The following is a 20,198-nucleotide window of genomic DNA, read 5'->3' as shown; positions in this document are numbered from 1 at the left end:
TTTCTATATTTCTTCCCTTTTCATTCTACCCCGCCCCTGATTTGGAGCCATTCATGTCTTGGTGGAGATGGAGCGCCTTTGTGTATCAGGCTCTTTTCTCTTCCTTCCATTCATTTCACCTTTATCTCAACTCATTTGTTATAGGCAAACAAACAAATGTCATAGTGATTTCAATAGTCTCTATGGGTGTAAAATTTTAAGTTTCTTGCATATTCTGTTGTTTTTATTTACCGAATTATTATATTCCTTCCACTACATATCGAACGCCACACAACATGATCTACAAAGAAACTACAGATATTATTTACATTTTTTTTTTACTCCAACCCAGAATATAAAAATCTTAACATAGCATTTAATTTTATAATTCATATGAAAAACTCATTACTTGTAAAAATGTTTGTTCGTTACAGTTATGAAACCTATTTAACTCTTAAAAATAATTATTGTTTAATTATTCTTATAAAGTATCAGTTTATATATATAGATATATTTCCCCAGTCTCTCACCCATCCCAAATATGTCATTTATCTTCTTGCAGGCATAAATGAAAATTGTTTCTCTTTGCATGTTTGTATTTTCATCTTGAATACATCTACAACCTTACTTTTTGTGCCATATGCTAAACCATCACTTTATGAAAATGCATGTTAATTCAAAACGGTTACATTTCATACACTGATTTGCATTACCTGGGGTATCACGGGCAACAACCCTGAATGCTGTCAGAAATCCTCGTAATCATATTTTGTTAATTCAGATAAACGTCTTAGACGATATAATTTTCAATGTTGGATTTGATTTTAATTACTTTAAGTCGAATTAATTAGATGAGATGGGTAGGCTGTACCTAACTCGATAAGAAGCAATTACTTTGATAGTCTCACTCAGGTAGGGTAGCCATTACAAATTCTTGTTGATAATAAAAAAAAATCATCATTATGCAACTAGCCTTGATTTATTAAAAGTTACTCATATTCCTTTATTAATTCAAATAATAGTTCTGTCATCTTCATTAACGATTATTCATTTTTCATATCCTTTTCATCATTGGTTAATTACCTTGCTTTGGACCTTATATGGAAGATTAGCAGAGTGATGCCTACATTTTCAATGTTCGATGAGAACAGATATAGACATAACAATCAATTTCAAATGTTATTTATGTTACACTCTCGGTATGAAGCATGTTTGTTTCTGTTAAACTTTCAATAAATTTTTAAGTATTTTCCCCCTTTTCTTAAAAAAAAAATTGTAATTAGTTTTTACCCAATTGTTTGAATAATCTTTACTTCTGTACAGAATTTCGATACTTAAAATTTAAATCTCTTTTCAGCATCATTAGGAAATGTTCAATGTTGGATTGGTCGTTTGGTCCAGTGGTTAGAGCAACACGGGTCGTTTGGTCCAGTGGTTAGAGCATTGGACTCATAATCGCAAGGTTGTGAGTTCGAATCCCAACTCTGCCATTGTCTCCAATTTGATAAAAAGGCCCGAGAGTGATATCTGTCGTCTATAACGTCAGCCACTATGACCTATTAACCTAGACGTAAAATGTTTCATAGGTAATTGGTTATATACCAGCTTGGCGTTTACCAGCAAAATGCTGTCCTGCCGAGTTCCTACTGGAGTTACCACAAACAGAAACAGAAAATGGACATTTGAATTACCTTAACGTCATTTTATTTACCTATTGAAAAAAAATTCTATTGACATTTGACTTCTCTAAGGACATTTTATTCATCTATTGGGATACAATTCTTGCTAATGAGACATTTCAATTCCCTATTGACATTTGAAGTACCTAATATCGGACACTTGCTCTGACAGGGCGGACATTTGACCTGGAAAACCTATAATTTTAGTGGGCACAATGGCTATTATTTTCTTGTTTTAAATCTTTGTAATACAATTCTTGGAGACTGTGTATCATATCTGCATCATCTCCATCTTTCTGCTATTTCAAGGTTTAACAAATATTTCATCAAAGAAAACAAATTTTCTGGTATTAAAAATCCAATTTGGTGTCGTTATGCAAGCAATTTCAAGCAGCTATCGTGAACAACGTCGACTGGCTATGACAGATGTCATAAGAAAATGGAAAAGGGCATCACAGTCTACTTTAGGTTTCCTCAGGGACTTGGGAACGATTATTAGTTTTTAATAAGTACCCCCTTCAAAAAAAAATGCCAAAATTTGATTTTTGCACAGATTTGACAAGTAAATAGGTCCCCCCCCAAAAAACATAAATAATAACAAAAATTATACATAATATGTAAAAAGGCATCTACTCCTTAGCATGACTACTACTCTTGCACCAAAAACTTAGGCGAAAAAAATGACAAGACGATTGAACGTAGCTGATAGACCACAATTTATTCCCAGCTTCCGGCCTATAGGTCTTCTTCAATCAATGTACTGAAGTCTCATCTGGTCATTTGCCTGTAAATCATTTGTTTTTATAATGTAACCTTTGGAATTGTTGAATGACCCATAATCCACTTCGACCAATTCCGTTTCACTTGAACGAACTTAAATCACGCCCATTATATCACGCCATTACAGCCGAGACCCCACAAACCCAGGTTAAAATTTCTCCCCATTAAAGTACTGTGTTTTTATTTGTATGTATTTGTATATATGTACATGTATGTGTGTATGTATGAGTATATGTATTGTATGTATATATATATATAAACGTCGAAAATTTGGAGTTCAAAATAAACTGTTAGAACTAAATACAATGCATTACCACTTTGCTTCATTAATATCATCTATGTCCAACACGCGGAACGTAATATCGTGTTTATATATATATATATATATATATATATATATATATATATATATATATATATATATATATATATAAAGGAAGAGGGCCCTTCGCACAACGTGTATTGCAGCGCATCATGTTCTATGTACAGACGTAAATGACTCAATCATTGATGCAAGACGTAGCTTCAAGTATCTCTTTAATTGGGCCAGCTTTCGGCCAGAATTAGGGCCTTCATCAGGCCTATAATGCATTGAAACAAAGTGGAACAAAACCATACAAATAAAATCGTAATACCAACAAAGTAAATAATGGGTAATCAAGGGTACAGAACAGAATGATTACACTAGGATAACTAAATAGCAAAATAAAAACAGAGGGGGTTGAGTACTGAACAGAAGGATTACAATAAGGGGGTACATATATATATATATAGCGTGTATGTGCATGTGTGTATATGTATGTGTGTATATGTATGTAAGCGTGCATGTGTGTATGTGTGCACATAAATTATCATATACGACTTTGTTGCTGATATGTTGTCATACCAGTTATAATATTTATACATGTATATGCCTATATGTCCATATATCTATACTATTGACATGTTTCGTTCGTTTTTTTGTTAACATAGAACCCATGAAGAAGGCCTAAGGCCGAAAGTTTAGAATAAATTGTGGTCTATCAGCTACGTCCAATCGTCTTTATATAGGGCCTAAATATATATTTATATTGATAATAATTATCATTATCATTTTAGCAATAAAGATAAAATAAATGCATGAAAATATAATAAATCTCAGTACCGCCCCCTACATCCCGGTGCCCTGGGGATAAATTATGTCGCATCGAATGACAACTTGAACAACAGAGGATATGAAAGTGGAAGTATCCTCACATCGTGCGCCCGAAATCATGCATCAAATAAAACATCCTGTTTGAAAGCTATAGACATCACGCTCATGATCTGAGCGTACTGGGGAAAAAAGTGCAACTGCATTGTGTGCCAACTCATAAATAGTCAGTTTATGGTACAAGCTTCTGAACAACATAACCATTATAGGTCATCGTGTCTCAATCGAAACAGTTTTGTACATTTCTAAAGAGTTTGTGTTGCAGAAGGATCATGGGCGCCAAAGGGTCAAAGAAGTCAAACAGGGCAACCGTGGACAATGCTGACCCCGGAAGCGGTATAGCAGGCAATGGCCAGCGCGACGAAACGCCTTCAGGCGATCCTAAGCCTTCGGTTGAGTCCGGGAAAGATGCGGCTGTGAGCTCCACCGAAGCGGTTACGGCTGCCCAAGCGGTTGAGACGTCGAGTGCGCAGGATCGAGCCTCGGGAGGTGCAGGCACGACTCCAGCTACGGAGTCCAGTAAGCAGGAAGCTACGACGGACATTCTTGACACAACAGGGGGCTCAGGAAAAGTGGTACGTTAATTGTAAAACGCTTAAAAACGTATCGTTGCATGTGTGTGTGTGTGAGGGTGTGTGTGTGGGTGAGGGTGTGTGAGAGAGAGAGGGTGTGTGCATGTGTGTAAAGATTTGTCGATTTTTAAATATTTATTTTGCCCATGATATTATATCGGCTACCGACTTAATTGAACCCATCGTGTGTAGCGAGTACCGTGCATGCTTTAAGCTCATAACAATAAAACTATCATACCAGAAAATCATTAAGATTGTACAAAAAGAAAACGAAATCATTTTCATGGGTTTTATCATCCTTTTTGTCCCTAATTTTCAGGTTTTTCCAGCTCACTGGATTGGTTTTCGCGAGATATTCGTACAGTATATTCCTGGTAAACCCTACACTCTCACCGAGTTCGGTGCCCATCTTTACTCCTTTAATGGACCGCATGGACGCCATGAGTTCAGGGCTATCGACGGGTCAGGATTGGCTAGAAAGGTTGGACTGAGGTAGGTCTGAGCTTTAGGTAGTCTATATGCACCGCCTCAATACAACACCAATTGATAATATTTATATGTTTCAAACATATAAATGTTGTTTGCAATGCCCGTTCATTTCACATTTTCATACAGTGCAATCTATGGATAATAATGTATTTTTAGTGTGGTGTATTGTAATTTAATGAAACCCAAATCGATTATTCAATTTCTGTCGTATTTAAATGGTCAAGTTGTAAAGTGCATAGAGTTATTTTGTTACTGACAAGAGTACTGACAATTACGTAGAGTGGGCAGTACGTACAAAGCAGCCTAGTGCATAAATGAATCTAGGCTCACTACTTCAGTCTTCATATATGCAAAAACCGAGGGTCTGTGCTTGCAGACTAGGCTAGTGTTACCCTAGTGACCCCCCCCCAGATTTACCCAGTGTGTTCGCAGTGTGCACAGTGTTGTTCACAAGTTGTTCAAAATGTGTTCAGAAGTTGTTCACAGTGTGTTCACAAGGTGTTCACAAGTTGTTCACAGTGTGTTCACAAGTCGTTCACAGTGTGTTCACAAGTTGTTCACAGTGTGTTGACAAGTTGTTCACAAGTTGTTGACAAGTTGTTCACAGTGTGTTCAAAAGTTGTTCACAGTGTGTTCACAAGTTGTTCACAATGTGTTCACAAGGTGTTCACAACTTGTTCAGAGTGTGTACACTATATGATCAAAGTGTGTTCACAGTGTATTCACAGGGGTTCACTGTGTGTTCACATTGCGTTCTCAATGTTTTCACGTGGTTGAATCTATGAACACATTGGTTTCACAGTGTGGCCATCCCCACAGTGGTGTCTACCAAGGTGTTTATCATGTAATAATATATCACGGAATGATAACGGTGAATTCAAAGTGTGGCTACAATGGTCAGACTGTGCGAAAGCATAATCCTTAGTGTGACACTAGACATATTTGTCTGTAGTCACCAATGATGCACAGTATGTCAATATAATTTCAAAGTTACCTTGAGGAATATACTTCGCATTGTGTTTGTGAGTATAATGTCAAAGCATAGAGTAATAGCTCTATGGACAAAGTGTGGCGACCTTGAGGAATATACTCTACAGTGTGTGTCAATAATCGAGTGTCAAAGTGTGGCGACCTTGTGAAATATACTCTACAGTGTGTGTCAATAGCGTGTCAAAGTGTGGTGACCTTGAGGAATATACTCAAGGGGATTTTTAATATATTCCGCGCCGGCACTTCCCGTTTTCAGCGTCAAATCATTGTTTCCGCAGCAAAAAATAAAAAAAATTAACAACGTAAAGTATGCGTTTCATAAAAATTAGCCGCAGATAGCATCTGCGGAATATGATAATTTCTTTGGCAATGTTGACGAAGATCGGAGTGTGCCAATATAATTTCAAAGTGTGTTGACCTGAAGCAAGCTGTTCCGGAGTGCGTCAGAATAATTTCAATGATTGGCCACATTGAATAATACATTCCACACTGAACAAAATAATTTCAATGTGGCCACTTTATTGAAACATTACACCATGTGCCAAATATAAATTTAAAGGGTGACTTGGGGAGTATATTCCACAGTGCAAACAAAGAAATTTCCTAGAGCAGCCACCGTGTTTAATGCCGACAAAAATCTGTATTATTAGCAAACATACTTATCATGTCAATAAAATACACTGATCTTTTGCGCTGTATATTATTCTGGCATTAGTCACGTGCGTACCGCTATGACAAAGCAATTACTATTTCCACTTTCAGAATACTTTTGTTAAAATGATTTTCACTTTCAGTGCATTTTTGTTATAATAATTTTCATTTTAGAATTTGTCAAATCATTCAAAGCCATTCCAATACAGAATTCAAGGCGACCGGAAGTGTAATCGAAAGTCATTATAAGACAAAAATTCAGTAAAATTTCGCCAGCGGTTTAAACTTTATCCGAAAATAAAAGTGAGAAGAGAAACAGGGAAGGAAATTGAGCTATTAGTTTCTGATTATACACAGCAAAAAACTAAATTAAACGACATGTCTACATGACATGCAACCTGGTTTTATGACACGAACTTCCGATTTCTATTAGGCAACACGACATATGCTCCGTGTTTTATTTCGTCTGTGATATAGGGTAAGCATGGTCGGCGGAAGCGGGGGGGGGGGGGGCGGGGTTGGGGAGATATCCCCCTAAATTTGAGGTGGGGGACGACCCCCCCCCCTAAATTTTTTGTTGATTACTTTTTTTTTGCTTGTCAACTTTTTATACCTGTATCCATCACAAAATTTCAGGTGGACCCCCCCTTAATTTTTTTGGGCTTCCGCCGCCAATGAGGGTTAGGGTTGCAAAAGGGATTTTTTTTAGGTTTTAGGATTAGGATAGGGTTGATTCTAGGGTTGAAGTTGGTCATTCCAATAATATGTGTGTAAATGGCGGCAGAGCAATGGTCGCCGTATCAAATGTCATGGAAGTTTTTATTAAAGAGAATTTGAACAAATGCTTTAAAAGGGAACGCACATGTGTGTAGTCTGTCATTTAGTGTGTGCATCAATAGCTAAGTCTTAAAATGCACCTCAGTTTCAAATATCTATTGTTATCTCAGCCCAAATTACATTGTAAAAACTATTGGGTTAGATTTTAACCAGCACGAGGGTGATTATGTGTCCAACCAATTTGGGGCAGTATTTTACCCAATGCGGAGAGCATATTGCCCAGTAAGATTAAAACATAAGCAGCAAAATTTTAGAACGGGATTTTTTTTTCATCACACTAGATAAATGAAAAATGCCCAATAATAATAATAATAATAATATCCAATTTTTATAAAGCGCTTTTCCCAGAATGGCCCAAAGCGCGTTACAGCATATTATTACCCCGGTCATTGGATTCATTTCAATCCCGCACGAAAAGTGCACAATTTCCACTCCCTGGGGAGCATTCCTTGCATTCATCGCAGCCTCATTATGGCGCTGGCAAAATCAAACATACAATATCTTTCGCATCCTACCGGGTACCCATTTAGCACCTGGGTCGAGAGTGGCAAAGTGTGGATTAACGCCTTACCAAAGGACGCTAGACCGCGGTGGGATTCGAACACACGACCCTCTGTTTACAAGGCGAGAGTCAGAACCACTACACCACGGCTCTTCCACATTTGCAAAAGAAATACCCAATGTTGGTTGGACACATAATAACCCCCATGGAGCATTTTTACCCTATGTCTTTTTAGAGTGTTGCTTTGAAGACATATTTTTACGGCCAATTTTTTTTTCTTTTCTTCTTATTTCCACATTTTGATATGATTGATTCCAACGTGTATGTCGATATGTACTTGTTACGGCCCTGGCAAGCAGGGGTGCTCCGTATATTATTAACCATAGACAGCACCCCTCGAAATCTGTTTGGTATGCTAAATAAAACAGAATCACATTCAATTTGTTACGACCCCCCCCCCCTTTTTTTTGGGGGGGGGGCTTTTCAAATTTCTCCTGTACCAAAATCACCTTCACGCCTTTCAATGTCGCGATACCCAATTTTGTTTTATTTGCTTGCCAAATTTTGTTGAGCACCTTCTGTTGAAGAAAAAAAACCTTCCCTCGCAGGCCCCTGATAGTAGTCAAACATAATTATATAAATTATATAAAAGTTGACCCCACTGGTATTCTTTTTCATTGTACAACCTTTTTAATTTACGAATTGAATTTCATTGATCAAAGATGTACTTTAACTATTTATTGCAGGGAACCCATACTAACAAGCTTTGCTTTCCAGTGGGTTCCTTTTTTTTCATTTCTGTATATGATATTTTTGTGTTATGCTTTACATTGTAACTTTTGTTAAATTGTTGAATGAAAAAGAATAAATGCAATCAATCAATCAAATTTACAAATTTAGATGATTTGAGAGAGACTTGATGATAATAGTAATAATGAGAATAATAATAATAATAATAATCATCATCATCATCACCATCATCAGTATAGCGCACGTATCCACCTTGCTAGGTGCTCAAGGCGCTCCTATATTGCCTCGATGATAACAAGTCTATCCACACTGCAAACAGTGTGGATAGACCGGAATCTATATATGTCCACACCAGAGAAGTGTTAAACAACACCAGTTTGGAATCAAATCCATGCTGTTTTAATTTTAATTGATGTTGTATAAACACATATCTGGTGTTAGACCGAAACCAAACTGGTGTAGTTTAACACTTATCTGGTGTGGACATATATAGATTCTGGGCTGGTGTTAAATCAGCACCGGTGTTTTGCAGTGTGGATAGACTCTTGTTATCATTGAGGCAATATAGGATCGCCTTGAGCTACTAGCAAAGTGGATACGTACGTTATAGGATCCTATATTATTATTATGATCATTATTATCAATCTATTCTCTCTTAAATCATCTACATTTGCAAATTGATATAATTATGTTTCAATACTATGTGGTGGACAAATAAGATAAAGTATTATTCGTCTTTCTTTCTGCACATACATTTTATCTTACAAGTGTGATTTCACATTCTACAAATGCAAATCAATTAAGCATAAATTATTGTAACAGTAGAAAAAAGAAACACAGCAAATAACTAATTACGTATTACAAATATCAGGGCCTTGTGATCAATCTGGTGTGCTGGTTAAAATTTGGCAAGCAAAGAAATAAAGGTATCGCTACATTAAACGTGAAGGTGATTCTGGTTCAGGAGAAGTTTGAATTGAAAAGCAAAAAAGAAGGGGTGGTCGTTACAAAATGAATGTGAACGGTCTATGCACCCTTACTTTTTTCATACAGAAACCGTGACGTCCTTTTATCCATTAACAACCTAACCTCGGGTCTGACCAATTCGAGTCCTCTGGCGATTCTGGAATGTTTGACGGACATTGGACCCAACATAGCCTTGGTAATATTACACACCAAAAACTGTGGTGTTAACCGGTGTACATAGAGGACCACACCAGTTATTTTACACCGGTGTTAAATTGGTGGTGTTAGTTTTACACATATAGGTGTTATTAAAACACATATGGTTGTTACATTTACATTTTTTGGTGTTATGTTCAATCTCTAGGGTGTAATTTTAACACCTCAGGGTGTGGTCCTCTATTAACACCAATTGGTGTCAGTTTTAACACCACAGATTTCACAGTATTGATTTACTTTTAAATTTCTTGAATCCTCAATTTTATTATTAAAAGGGGTATTTTTTAAATAAAAAACGTACATACGATCAGGCGGATCAGCTTCTCCAGAGACCTATCCCATAAAAAAGTTGTTATGATAGCAACTCTTGCTGGAATGTCAACTATCATTACACCATTGAATATTCTGCTTCCTGATTTGAAAGTTGACATTCCATCAAGAGTTGCTATCATAGCAAATTATTATGAAAAGGAACCCAGGTGGCATAAATTGCAATAAAATAGAATTTACCCAGAAAATGAAACAAAAAATCGGACAGTTTAATATTTTATGACACGCATGGCCGTATGCGTACGCAGCAGGAACTTACATTTTTTTCTGGAAACTTTAACACAATTTATCAAAGTGTCCACTTAATATCCTATATGACAAGCTCGTACGACTCGCTCCCTGGCTTTTGAAATTCTTCAACAATTTCACGCGTCTTGCCCCCCCCCCCGAAAAAAAAATCTGACTACGGCCGTATGATCACGCGACACCTATGCCTATATTTAGTGAATGTTTTAAGCTATTATTATGATACCGTGAAAACGGAATAGAAGCTAGAATTCCCGCCACATTGCATAGGTCTATGGGGAATTAAGCTTGGTACTTGCATGCAAATCGTTACAGAAACAAATTTTGACAGAAAAAAAGTTATTCCTTGATGGATCTCTATTTTTTTGTTTTTACTAAATCCTCTTTTTTTTACTGCATATCCTAATATTTTCATACATACCTTTTTTTTATTATTTCTTTTATTTCGCTTATCCTCGTGTCAGTGGAGTTACTTTTATTTCATTCTGTCTATATATCCTAATATATTCGGACAGACCTTTTTTTAATTATTCTTTTATTTCGCCAATCCTCGTGTCAATGGAGTTACTTTCATTCTATTTTGACTACATATCCTAATATGTTCATACAGAACTTTTTTTTTGTGCTAAATCTCATATCAATGGAGTTACTTTTATTTCATTTTGACTACATATCCTTATATGTTCATACAGATTTTTTTTTATTATTTTTTTTTATTTCGCTAAATCTCGTATCAATGGATTTACTTTCATTTCATTTTAACTACATATCCTAATATGTTCATTCAGACCTTTAGAACTTTTATTTTCTATTTGGCTAATCCTTGTCCCAATGGTGTTACTTTCATGTTATTTTTACTCTTCTGTCTTTGTAAGGTGGTTGAGCGGAACGGAAATGAAACGTGGCTGTTTGCTTTTCATCTAGACCAAGAAGGTACAACTTGACTTTACCGTAGATATCAAATAGATGGATGGGGCATAATAATAATAATAATAATAGGCATTTATATAGCGCCATCTATCTAGAAATATTCTATTCCGAGGCGCACAAGAAAAGAAAGAATGAGAAAGTTTGGATGAGTGTCAAAGTGCCAATAACTAATACTGTTAAAAAATAAGATTTCAGTTTGGATTTGAAGGTCTCCAGTGATTGTATAATTCTTAAATTTAACGGCAAATTATTCACTCTTAAGTAAAGGTCAAGTCCACTCCAGAAAATTTTTGATTGAAATAAATAGAAAAAAAATCAAACTAGCAAAACGCTGAAAATTTTATCAAAATCGGATGTAAAATAAGAAAGTTATGACACTTAAAAAGTTTTACTTATTTTTCACAAAACAGTGATATGCACAATTGAAATGAGACAGTCGATGATGTCCCTCTCTACTACTTTTGTTTCTTTATTGTTTCAATTATACAATATTTGATCATTTAAAAGATTTGACAATGAGGACCAACTTGACTGAATCATATAGTATTTAAGAATGCCCATTCTACATGTTCAGCGAGGAATTAATAGTTGTTTCACTTGACAATGAAGACAAAAATAGAATATTCCCTATTACGTAATAAAATACGAGAAAATAGTGAGTGGATGACGTCATCCGTCTCCTCATTTGCATATCCACCAGGATGTGCATACCACTGTTTTGTGAAATTAAGCAAAAAAATGTCACAACTTTCTTATTTTACATCCGATTTTGATGAAATTTTCAGTGTTATGCTTGTTGGATTATTCTCTTTCTACATGTATTCGAAACATTTTTTGGTGGGGTGGACTTGTCCTTTAACCATTATACTGTTGGCGTCAATGGGCAGCTGGCACCGTCCGCAGTGCGTGCGTTTGTCAAATAGCCCCATCTGAAATCGGGGGCGCGCACCTATTTAAACGAGCGCGTTGAGCTTGTTGATATCGATGTAATTCACTTCGTAATATTTTCATGAACTACAGGGTGACTTTATAAAAAAAGTTAGGTTTAAAGTAGTTATTTTTTAAAGAAAATATGGAGGATTATAATCAGGAGGTGTTCTAAAAGTTTTCTCTATCAGCAAAAAAAGATCTATTTCTTTGTCCGTGCGTAAGGCCGATCACTGAACATCCCTTTACATTGTAAATTAGAAACCGTCTTATTTCCAAGTAATAAATCTCTTTTTTTGCATGATGCCTTTTGTCATGTTTGTAATGTTTTTTTTCAGCTGTTATGATCTCGTGTAAATGCAGTTTAGGTGGTGTTTTAATATTAATACAATATATTCATGAATCGTGTAATTGTATTTGTGGTGGTATTTTCATTTAAACATGAATCTTGATCAAGTCTGGAGAGGGCAGTAGCAAGATAGTTGACCAAGACTGGAACCTGTCTTGCTACGGTCAGATCACTAGATCACGACGCCCTCCACCTTTAAGAACGTTCTTTGACATTTCATGCCCGTTGTTTAAACCGTATATCTATGAACAATAGTTTAAAGTTAAAAAAAAGTTGTTTCAAAACGTTTAAGCAATTTCAAAGAGTTAAATCAGTTTCTGACAAAATTAAACAACTTGTTAGAGTGATGGGCTTTACACAACGTGCTTATAATTCATTCTAAATGGCGTTTTTCAGTGAATGTTATAGAAGATGATTTTTTAAATTCTCAGGCAATCGACCGATCGTCAAGGAGCTCTTCACCCATAAATTCGACCATCACATCAGAACGTTTCCTTTTTCCGTGATAATTCCTCCCAATGCTGCGTTCGATGTTGCTGCACAGTATACCTACGACTCTTCCACACCCGTCCAGATAATACTCAAAGAAGATGACCAATACATGGAGATCGATACCGAAAAGGCGACCTTTGTGCCAGCATCGCGTAAGTTTTGAATAATTAAGTTTAATTATTATCATTAATAATCATAATAATAATAATAGTAATGATGATAATAATGTGACTTACAAAGCGCCAAATCCACCCTGTAGAGTGCTGAAGGTGCATAATGAGCTATGAGTTAAATAAAAAAAAGTTTTTTAGAAGATTTTTAAAGTTTCATCAGAGGTACATTATTTTGTCTTCACGAAGGCTATTCCACAAAGTGGGGCATGCAAAAACAAACGATCTTTCCCCCAAGTTTTCGAAATTTTAGGCATGTCAAGGAAGCCAGAAGTGGATAAGGGCAAAGACCTGAATTTATTTTCATACTTCACAACAAAGCATAATGACATATTGCAAAAAAAAATACATTTGATAAATAAGATGACAATGGAAGTTAATAAAAAGGAAATATTAAGGAATCTGCATGAAAAGAGGAGCTTGTAGTGTCTGTAGGTTCCTTAAGTTCCTTAATTAAATCGCACGCGAAATGCCATATAGCTATTATGCTATTGATATTATGTTAAGTGTTCTAATGTATTTTTAACGAACTCCGATACCCAGAATGTGTTGCTGAGTAAGTAAATAAACTTCCAAACTTTAATAAACTTTCAAATTTTAAACTTTCATAAATTTTCAAACTTCACACAAAACAAAACTGAGAAACAGACCGATTGTTTGTTATCGGATATAACGTCATAATGGTGGCACGTCTTAAGTTGGACCACACTAATTTTCACAGTGAGTCTCACACTGTACACTGTGGAGCATTATCTGAAATCATCTTCACACTTAAATTTGACTGAGTATTTATACGGTACAAATCACGAATTCACATAGTCAACTATGTGCGCACAGTGTGTTTAAAGTATGCAGCACAATGCGTGGTCATGTTTATACAGTTTTACACAGTTTAATTTGAGCATATTAATAAAATTTTCAAAAATTTTCAAAATATTCCACCATGTTAATACACCGCAAACGCAGTGCCACACAGTGTAGGACACTGACACCCACACGCTGTAAAGGGATCAACAGTGTGGAGTCTTAAACGCACTGTGAACAGATTATAAACTCACTGTCAGCACACTGAACACACTTTGTGCACACGGTGAACACATTGTTTAGACACAGAGACCTAAATGTGAGCATACTGTGAACGCATTGTAAAACTTCTGTGAACACACTCTGGATGCACTGTGAACATACTGTGAACACACTGTGAACATAATGTGAACACACTGTGAACACTCTATGAACACACTGTGAATACACTGTGAACACACGTGAACACACTATGAACACACTATAAACACAATGTGAACATACTGTGAACACACTGTGAACACTCTTTGAACACACTGTGAACACACTGTAAGCACAACGTGAATACACTGTGAATTCATTGTAAACACACTGTGGACACACACACACAATGAATACACTGTGAACACAATGAGAAAACGCTGTGAACACATTGTGAATACATTTTGAATACATTTTGAACACACCATGAACACACGATGAATACATTGTGAACACACTATGAATCCACTTTGAATACACTGTGAACACACTATGAATACACTGTGAACACTATGAATACACTGTGAACACTATGAATACACTTTGAATACACTTTTAACACACTATGAGTACACTTTGAATACACTGTGAACACACTATGAACACACTATGAACACACCATGAACACACTATGAACACACCATGAACACACTATGAACACACTATGAACACACTATGAACACACTATGAATACACTGTGAACACACTATGAATACACTGTGAACACAATGAGAACACATTGTTTTCCAGCAGCTATCAATCTTAAGGTATAACGTTGGTCAATCGACAACCCCTATTAGTGGTGTTTCCAGTATTGCATGTTTATTCCTTCCCCCCTAGCTCTTACGGAATGTAAACCAAGGGCTTATAAAGGCACTTTTTTTCATTTCCAAGAACCGTTTACAATAAAAATACAGAGAGTATCAGAGAATGATTTATTGATGTCTATGTTGTATTGGGTGACGGAAAATAATTCTCACCATAAGAATTTTCTTCATTTGAATATTTTTAACTGTGTTTAATATTTTTTTGGTGTATTAATGCGCAAAATTCAACTCTGTTTGGGCTTAATTGAATAAACGCCCTCTGCGTGAATGTCGGGTTCTTCCTAAATTTGAAGTTTTTTCATTCCTATAATACTGGACCGATTAGGCTTACATATTAGTGTACAGATGAGAAGGAGAAGAAGGCTTCGTGCCATTTTCCATCCCCTAAATTGAATTTAACAAAGCAAAGAAAAGGGAGAAAGAAAAAAAAATGAAGGGAAAGAAAGAAAGATTGTATATAATTGTCTGAATATCATGTCAAAATCTGTCACATTGATAGATAAAAAAGTCACGATTAAGTTTTGTTCATTTGTTTCTTTTTAGAACTAATGCTGCATGTACTTACATGTCTAATGGATTTACATTTGGCCCGTACACAAATGAACTGACCAATCAATATCAATGTTACACGGGCATTCGGTTTGAAATACTGACCAGGGACCAATCAGTGCTGTTATTTCATATTTGCAATTCATCGCAAAGATGACTGTGTAACAGGGAGCCCCGGCCTACAAATGAAACAGCAACATTTTATATTTTAACATATATAAATATTTTTGTTTTGTTTTTGCATTGTATTAGAAACTTTAACTCTGAATCTCTACGAAAGAATTGACAAAAGGAATGAGGTCGGCGACGGGGGCATCCCCGTTGCCATTTCGACATCGACGCCGCACTCCAACGTCGAGAGGGACGCCGAGTCTGGAAGCTACTGCCACGACCCAATGTGCGTCGAAGGCGTCTCCGAGGGTCCTTTGGGTGTAGTTGTAAGTTTTACTTCATGTGAGCTCATCAGAGCACACTCTAAAAACAAAATAATAAAAATGACTAGGTAATAGGGTCAGCTGGGTGCACTGTTATTTTAGTCATATTTGACTATTTTCTAGTCGTATTTTACTAGAACATTGTTATTTTTACTATTTTTAGTCGTATTTACTAGAACATAGTTCTTTCTGACTAGAATATATGTCAGAATTGTGACTAGACATATCAGTTGCACCCAGCTGACTACTGATCTTGTCAATTTGACTGAGATTAAGAGTGCAACATTGAGTCATTTGGGCCCCCTCTTTTCAATATATATTATTTATACCACTTTCAAACTTGTTCCTTATCAGGCGCCAGCGCCTTTCACAAATTCAGATCATGCTACATAATTGTTTTAAGCCCTGCATGTATTCTTCTATTACCAGGCATCATACAACTTTTTGTCTATTTTTTAACCCCCTTTCTTCGCCATAGTGAACGCAAATATATGTTATTTGTTTCCATGCCAGGCTGTAAGAATTTTCTAATTGGTTGAACTTTGATTACATCCAGGTTGACTTGGTAAATGTGCATGTTCTTCTCATTTAATTATTCAAATTGTGTATTTGTATTTGCATTACACGGTTTGTATAGGGTCGGGGGGGGGGGCAATGGGGGGGGGGGGGGGAAATAAATGATAATAACTTATTTTTAAATTTCCTTACTCATTTCCTCGACTTTTAACCTGGCTCCATGAATCAATAACTCGTTTCATTTTTTTTTCACCAACTCGTTCCAGCGAAGTACTAGTTTTACAACTTAACTCGTTCACTCAAGTTTATTCTCTTGACTTTCTACTCGTTCTCTCGATTTACTTACTCACTCTCACGACCTACCAGCACGTTTTCCCGACTTACTAACTGGGTCTCCCGATTTCCTTACTCATTCTCTCCACTTACTAACTCGTTCTTTCGACTGAAGAACTTGTTCTCTCCACTTAACTCGTTACCATGGTTATTTTGACCTACTAACTCGTTCTCTCTACTTTCTTTAATGGTTCTCTCGACTTTCCAACTCATTCTCTTGATTTGTTCTCTCGATTTACGTACTGATTCTTAGGACTAACCAACGCGTTCTCTCGATTTACTGAACTCGCTTCCTCGACTTACTAACTCGTTATATCGACCAACTGACTCTTTCTTTCGACTTTACTTGTTCTCTCAATTTACGTAATCGTTCTCTAGACTTTCTAACTCTATGGCCTCCCTTTACATTATCACAACTTTTTAATCGTTCTACCGACTTTTGACTCGATCTAGACTCACTTATTCATTTTCTCGACTTACTGATTCATTCTCCCGACTTACACTCTAAAAATATATAGCGTAAAAATGCTCCATGAGGGTAGTTATGTTTCCAATCAACATTGGGCATTTCTTTTGGACATTTTTATTTATTCAGTGTGATGATTTTTTCCCCATTTTAACCCTGCCGCACAAAATGCTTCCCGTACGTAAAATACTACCCCAAATCAGAAGGACACATAATTACCCTCGTGCTGGTTATTTTTTTTTACAGGGTACTAGTTGTTCTTTCAGGATTTACTGACTCGTTTTCTTGACTTACTAACTCGTTATCGTGAATTACTTGCTCGGTCTCTCGACATGCTAACTTGATATCTCGCTTTACTTTATTATCAAAGGTTTTTCCATCCTGGATGACGGAACCGAACACTGTGATTCCACAGAATAACATGTTCTTCCTCACTAGTCTTGATCCGACAGGTGATGCTGTGTTCGAGGCTGCAAACACTCCACAAGGTATACCGAATTTATTGATAATGATGGTGGTGGTGATGGTCATGATGATAATGATGATGATTTTGATGAAGGTGATGATGACGGTGGTGGTGGTCATGATGATGATGTGATGATAGTGGTGATGATGGAGAAGATGATGAGGATGGAGATGATGATGATGGAGATGATAGTGATGATGGAGATGATGGAGATGATAGTGATGATGGAGATGATGACGATGATTGAGATGATGGTGATGATGGAGATGATGATGATGGAGATGATATTGATGATGGAGATGATGGAGATGATGATGATGGAGATGATATTGATGATGGAGATAATGGAGATGATGATGATGGAGATGATAGTGATGATGGAGATGATGATGGAGATGGTCGATCATGGAAGTGGTGATAATGGTGGCGGATATGATGATGACAATGGTGATGATGATGCTGTTGATGCTGATGACGGTGATAATAGTGACATAATACTCATTATATCACTAACATCCAAATCGTAGTATGATATGCATGGAGATAATTAAAATATAAAAAAGCTAATGATGTTAATGACGGTGAAGGTGAATCCAACCCCTTGAACGAAAAATAATGCGTAAAAATGAGTAAAAGAAAGTGTAAAATCATGAAATTACAGCGGAAAACCCGTAATTTTGATGATCACTTACACAAAAGGTATACGTGGGACTATGTATCATTATTATTGGGAATAAATACCCCACACCTGGAGTTCTGCGCTTAGTTTGCTAATTTCTCAGTAATTAAGCATTTTTTCCAAGAGTTTTTTTGTATGTATATTTGTGTTTACAAACACTCCGGTGGCCATTTTATTGGCTTTTGTTCGAACTCATTTGAGGTCCTAACCACAACTGGTATTTGTATTTTGTCCAAGGGTGGAAATCTCTCCCAGAAGCTGGGGGGGGGGGGACAAGGGGCTGGAAAATTTAACAAGCAAACAAAAAAGAAAAAGGTTATCACCCCAAAGTTGGTCATTTCGACGAAAATGAATTTGACAAAAAAAATGTCATTATCCCAAAAGTAAGGTCATCTCGTGCTAAAATGTTTTTATTTTGATTTTGAATGATGTATTTCTTACCATCATAAAAGACCACAAATAGTAGGGGGATATTTCATATTGTCCCCCCCCCCCCTTCGTGGCGTATCTAGGATTTTTCACAGGGGGTGGGGGCAAAATCGTCCGCCACAAAAAATTTGACAAGCAAAAAAAAAGGGTCCTCAACGGGATATAAAGGCTATTTCACAGCAGAACAAAAAATTGAAAAGCAAAAGAAGAAAAGAAAAAAAAAGCGATTCAACTTCTCGTCGGGGAGGGGTGGGGGCTGGGATACTACTTTGCATGGGTTGTGACTCGTAGGTACGCTAGTGCCCCCCCCCTACTATTTCGAGTAGGCCATCCTCCCCCCCCCTGGGATTTCCGCCCATGATTTTGTCTACCCCTTTCCGTTTCCTTTCAACAGAACTGTACATGATATCATCAGTCGATAACCAAGACCCAAGCGTGTTGCTTGCTAGCCTTGGAAAATCCATCGCCGACTTCAGGGTAATCCGCGTAGATTCGGGAAGCCAGACGTCACTCAAGGACATTTTCTTGAGGCTTGCAGATTCAGAACAACGACCGGAATCCTAGACTACAGCAATGGTTGTTGACGATCAAATCGAAATACATCACAAGGTGGAGGTATGTGTGTGTGAGGGTATGTGTGCGGGTGTGTGTGTGTGTAAGGGTGTGTGGGCAGGGGGTGTTTGTGCGTGAATCGGTTTGAGTGTGATGGGGGTGGGATGTGAGTGTGCGGGAAGGTCCGAAGATTATCAATAGTAATTCTTCTCTCATAAATCCCATATTTTAATAAACTTACAGGTTTCTTTACAGAGTTTTCTTTGTGATAAATGGTGAATAATTTGATTTTAGGCTGTACTTTTTTTTCGCTTCAATTAACATATGTATTATGTATATATAAAAATGTAAGAGAAAAGAATGTACATCAGACACTTACAACAAATTGAATTGATTTAGAATTTATTTATGACATTGTTTAAATTCATTTTTGTTAAGAATTGTCAAATGTAACCATAATATTTGTAAGTTCAAATCAAACTTTGTAATGAACGTTATATTTTACTATGTTCAATTGTGTTTTATGAGAGAAGAGAATAAAAGATTACTAAAAAAAAAAAAAAAAAAAGAAAGAGATTATGACAGAGAGAAAAAAGGGGGGAGACGGGGAAATCAGAAATGAATAAAATTGATTGTACTTGTGTATATGGTGTCTGGAAATAATACACTGTTAAGAACCATGAATCCACAGGGAGAAAAACAAGATTTGCAGAAAGCAATAACCGACTCATTCTGTAAATTCATAAAACAGGTTTTTTCTACAATTCAACAGAACAGGTTTGTATAAAAAGGGACAATGGTCTTTTATATAAGGAGGTTTAAAGGTTCCATATAC

General features: G+C 36.4%; 1 protein-coding gene across 1 annotated transcript; it reads left to right on the top strand.

Annotated features, from left to right (window-relative positions):
* Positions 1–3,742: 3,742 nt before the first annotated feature.
* LOC121416613 lies at positions 3,743–19,391 on the top strand. Its single transcript, XM_041610102.1, has 8 exons — positions 3,743–4,205; positions 4,522–4,694; positions 9,475–9,583; positions 11,055–11,112; positions 12,817–13,029; positions 15,741–15,925; positions 17,608–17,725; positions 19,206–19,391. Exons 1-8 carry the CDS (start codon positions 3,903–3,905, stop codon positions 19,373–19,375), a joined length of 1,329 nt encoding a protein of 442 aa, XP_041466036.1. The 5' UTR covers positions 3,743–3,902; the 3' UTR covers positions 19,376–19,391.
* Positions 19,392–20,198: the final 807 nt, after the last annotated feature.

The sequence above is a fragment of the Lytechinus variegatus genome, chromosome 6, assembly GCF_018143015.1.
Source record: "Lytechinus variegatus isolate NC3 chromosome 6, Lvar_3.0, whole genome shotgun sequence".
Classification (NCBI taxonomy): Eukaryota; Metazoa; Echinodermata; class Echinoidea; order Temnopleuroida; family Toxopneustidae; genus Lytechinus; species Lytechinus variegatus.
Note: the sequence above shows the minus strand (reverse complement) of the source record. Positions and strands in the feature narration are given on the sequence as shown.

Coding starts and splice junctions, on each gene's coding strand:
- LOC121416613 (XM_041610102.1), top strand. CDS start 3,903: ATGGGCGCCAAAGGGTCAAAGAAGTCAAACAGGGCAACCGTGGACAAT. Junction 11,113..12,816: donor TTTTCATCTAGACCAAGAAG/GTACAACTTGAC, acceptor TTAAATTCTCAG/GCAATCGACCGATCGTCAAG. Junction 17,726..19,205: donor GGCTGCAAACACTCCACAAG/GTATACCGAATT, acceptor TCCTTTCAACAG/AACTGTACATGATATCATCA.